The sequence below is a fragment of the Trachymyrmex septentrionalis genome, unplaced genomic scaffold (assembly GCF_001594115.1).
Source record: "Trachymyrmex septentrionalis isolate Tsep2-gDNA-1 unplaced genomic scaffold, Tsep1.0 scaffold20, whole genome shotgun sequence".
In the NCBI taxonomy this organism is placed as follows: domain Eukaryota; kingdom Metazoa; phylum Arthropoda; class Insecta; order Hymenoptera; family Formicidae; genus Trachymyrmex; species Trachymyrmex septentrionalis.
Window position 1 is genome coordinate 1,998,222 of NW_017305180.1, and position 4,646 is coordinate 2,002,867.

Below are 4,646 nucleotides of genomic sequence, written 5' to 3' on the forward strand. Positions count from 1 at the left end.
AGAGAGAGAGAGAGAGATGCTTTGTAAATGTTATTAATTATGTAATAACAGCTATTTTATAATTTGTAGAGGAATCTCACATAAGATATGATTTTTACTTATATTTTGCAAACAGGTATGTAAGTATCAAAATAGAATAGTATTAATACAAGAATATCTCTTAAGTTTATTTTTTATAATAAAAATTTTTTGTAAAATATCCATAGCTAGTAATTTTTTTACCATTTAACATGATTAATTATACTATTCTGGACAAATGAAATTTTGCTATATTCCGCTCGTATTTCATGTCGATTAATCGCCACGCTTTCTATCCAACGTCAGACAATCATCCAAGAGCGGCGCCATCCTTTGTCTAAATTCTCGCGCTCTTCCACTTCACTTCATATGTTATTTTACAACTTTTTGTAGCCTGTTTACTTGTATTTTTGATCGAATTTTTTCGCGTAAGCAAAACTACCAAATTTGCCGCAATTTCTTCCCCAAGAAAACCGACGGGAAGCTCAAAACCGAAAGATGTGATAGATCATCGCATGGTCAGACAAAAAGTCTCTATCGTCAAGATCCGTCGAACTCGATGACAGCTTCCTGGTTAGGCTTATCATCGTTTAGGTATTCTCATTCATTTTGATAACTGGCAACGACTCTGTCCGTGTCATTGGACTGTCATTAAGACACGAAGAACGAATGTGAGAGTCAGCAGTGAATGTGAATTTTTGGAGTAGAGACCTAAGATATCAGGTGGAAGACTTAGAATAATTATTGGACGTCAAAGTATGTGTATTAACTGTATTATTAGTATATATAATGTGGGATATATATAATTTTTAACTTGATTATACAATTAAAAATTTTTCAGAGTATTTGCACATATATATTATACATATTTATTACTATCTGTTTAATTTAAAGTTATTACATTATATACATTAGAGATAAAATATATTATATTTTTACCCTTATACTTGTCTAAGACATTTCTTTTCATAGACATTTTTAATTATTTGAAAAAAATTTTTTTTTATAAAAATATTAAAGTCTTGTTATTTTCTAAATTATAAACATACAATTAAAATTCTAAATTTACTTTTGCAAATTAAGATTAAAAATAGATATGTAAATAACAAAATCTTAGTTTATTATCATTTTATTTTGTTATTTTATTAATTAGCTCGATTTATGAACTTATTAAAGAGATATTTAAAAGTGTAAATTTATAAATTTATAAATTTTTTCATATAATTATTTTAAGAAAAATCTAAAAATTAAAATTAGGCGAAAAAATTTAAGACACTGTATATACTTAACTAAATTGTACGTGTTATATCAGAAACGTTTAGCAACAGATAAGCACATTTACTGTACTACATGCGGGACTTAAACGCGAATCACATGTCCTTCCGGTTCAATAAGCGCTTCCTCGAAATGTCTCTTCATATAAACCACCTCCGCACATTTAAACAAACGATATATCTATAGAACATCGTTATGTGTTTGAACTCAGAATGTTGTATTTTCCGTCTTGCGGAAATGTATAGTTTGCCTTGACATCATAGCGAAACTATATTTCTCAAATATATATTTCTTCGACAGCACTTGACTTCCTTCACATTATTTCATTGATTTTTCTGATGCATCGGACATCGTTGACTTTTCTACTGTGCAGCTTGTATTAAATGTGTAACATTACACGTCAACATGTCAACATACATGCTTCTCCATCTTCTGCCCAGAACTGAAACATGAAACTGTTCAATACTGTTTATTCTATACACCGACAAGAAATTGTTCCCTTATTCTTTGTTCGTGTGAGGCTCGTGTTTCATATTCGACAAGAACTGAATCCTTACTCTCTTGTATCTATTTAAGCCGCTACAATCACCAACGTAACTGTATTAAATTATTGATTTATATTGATTTACGTATTACTAGCATAATGTTTCATTTCTCTTCCTCTCTCTCTCTCTCTCTCTTTCTGGAATAAGTATGTGCCTGTCAATACTTACACATTACATAGTGTCAATACCTATATTATTTTATATTTGCTTTTTCCAGTGACATTTAACCCTAATTAGTTTCTCTTGTGTTCTTGTACTCTAATAGTTTAACTGATCTGTCAAATATTAAAATAAAACAATGATTTTTTAAAAATAATTTAAAAATAATGTAATCTCCCCCCCCCTTTGCAATTCATTATCTTTGTAATTCTAGATTCTACTACCATCATTTACGAATAAGCGTTTACGGCAATTCTATGTTTCGGATAATCGACCCACCTTCCAATTTCAAACACAGCACCAGCGAGTGGATCTATAAGGTCAGTTCTGACAATAAAAACATGCGATCAATGCGAAATTTACCCCGGAGGTCTTTGCCAAATGGGTCACTCCGGTGGAAAGAAGGGAGAGCGAAGGTTACGACTACGGAGATGTCGCGGTGCCATAAAAGTCGAAACGCTGCCTAACAGAGTGAACGTGTTCGAGACGTAGTGGCTCTAAGCGAATTACCTGAGATCCACACGTGGATCTCAAGGTGCAGCCTTGAAAAGCTACGATGGCCGGGAGATCGATCGTCCGACCGCACGATGGTTTCTCGTGCGATCTTGAAACCAGTATCAGCAAGAAGTCGCACAAATCACCTGTCGACTTCTAAATATCGCGATGTTATTTTATTAGTGATTTGTCTTTAGACAATTTTCATTATGTTATAGAAGATATTATCAATATAAGTAATAAAAAAAACTTATATAAATTTAAATCAAAATATAAGTGTTAACTTCAAATATAAGTATCAAATTAAGTGCATATATGTTAACCATACCATAGAAATTAATAATATATTCAATCGTTCGTGAATTTTTTTGTTGTTGAAAGTAATTTTTTATTTCAAATTAATGCTATGACATTGCACTTTTACTCTAATTTTAATTACAGCCTAGATCTGTTTGCGTTGCTTGCACTATTTGTACTGAGCATCTTCGCTTTCTCTCTCTTCAACGTCCAAATATATATTATTCATAAGTACAAAAATTTTTAGAGGTTTTAAGCAACGTGAACAGATCTCATGATTGCTACTATTTACCATTTTTTATTTATTTATTATTTTTCTATAATCTACAGAGAAACTGTTTTTACAGAATCAATATTCTTCTTTAACATGGTTATTATATTATATAATTATACTTTGTAGTTTCATCCTAAGGAAAAATTAATTAGTTAAATGCAACTCCAATGCTTTGAGATCTTCCTTTAATTAATTTTCTAAATATTATATAATGTTTCTTATTATACTTTGATAATACAATGAGAATGTTATTAATGGCACAATATATTATTTTACAATAATTAATTTTGTTAGTGTAAAACTATATATGTGTTTTTCTACTGTTAAAAATATATTTATCCTTAGATGTTATTTCTCTGGTCGAGGGAACCAACCCCGGATCCAAGAGCCAGTCCATGGTTTGCCTGGTTCGCGACGGCTGTTCTATTGTGGCGTTGTCGGCGTCGCATTACTAAAGCGATTTTGGCTATTTCACCTTTGAGATTGTTAAAGAGACGTGCTACTGGTCTAGCTATCAATCAGAAGATGATTCTGAAACAACAAAAGAGACACAGCCTTGCCCAGCTACACAAGCATAAAACTGTCGGCATACGGCGAGCGAAGCGACTGTGCACCGGCGACGGTCCGCATATGTCCGACAATATGTCCATGATATCACAGATCCACTACAGAGTCACCAGGAGTGGTAGAATCTACGGGAAATACCCGAACAAGACCGCCATCCCAAATGGCATTCAAGAAAGCCATTGATATTGCGCTAAAATTATCAAACACTCAGCTACTGTTTTTGTCTTTGTATAAATCTTGTAATTATCATTGTCATTGTATTGTCAATATAATTTTACTTTGAAAAAGAAACAATTTTTCAAATATATGATATACTTATATTCTTTTTCTTGACATAAATTCCTTTTATGAAAAGTGTTCTCTTTTTTAATATTGTTATATGTTTATTGATTTAATATTATTATTGTTGTTGATTTTATATCTAATACAAGAGAGTTTATAATTATACATTTATGATAATTTTTCGCGCTTTTTGTAATTGAATAATTTTGGCAGATCGGGTTTTGCATTTCATAGAATTTGTAAGCAATGCCAAAATACCTTTAATTTGACTATTTGCTGTTTTTGTTATTACATATAATGTAACGCAGAAATTATATAACGTAAATATGTGTTTTGCACGAAATCAAATAATTGCAGATTTATTCCAATCAATATTCATAAAGTATTTTTCTTGTTTCAAGAAATTTCCACAAAAAAGTTTATTTTATCTGTTTTTATGTCCTTGACATAATTTAGAAACAAAGTTCAAAACCTTGGAAAGAGGTCATCATGCCACTTAGCGTTTTGGATTTCTGGTTGCGTTCATCTTTTCATCGGCCAAGCATAAATCAATAAAAGTTGACTGCGTTTTAGAACGCCTAGTGCGTTTATACAGAATGTCCTAGCTTTTTTAGATGCTTTCTTGTTTTAATCAGGAGCATTTTTTTCTTAATATTTCAAGAAAGTAATAGTTTGAAATTTCTAGCCTTAATTAAAATTTTATTAATTTTAAATGAATTAATATTTTTACACAT

The 4,646-nt window shown here is 30.9% G+C and overlaps 1 protein-coding gene across 3 annotated transcripts; it reads left to right on the forward strand.

Moving 5' to 3' along the window:
• The first annotated feature begins 338 nt into the window (after positions 1-338).
• On the forward strand, positions 339-3,865 carry LOC108747873. Of its 3 annotated transcripts, none has more exons than XM_018485763.1 (3): positions 339-774; positions 2,212-2,317; positions 3,409-3,865. In XM_018485763.1, the coding sequence occupies exons 2-3, from the start codon at positions 2,255-2,257 to the stop codon at positions 3,811-3,813; spliced, it is 468 nt and encodes a 155-aa protein (XP_018341265.1). In that variant the 5' UTR covers positions 339-774; positions 2,212-2,254; the 3' UTR covers positions 3,814-3,865. The 3 variants fall into 3 exon arrangements, with proteins under 3 accessions (XP_018341265.1, XP_018341264.1, XP_018341266.1); XM_018485762.1 differs by having other exon boundaries at positions 339-612; XM_018485764.1 differs by lacking the exon at positions 339-774 and adding an exon at positions 1,378-1,886.
• Positions 3,866-4,646: the final 781 nt, after the last annotated feature.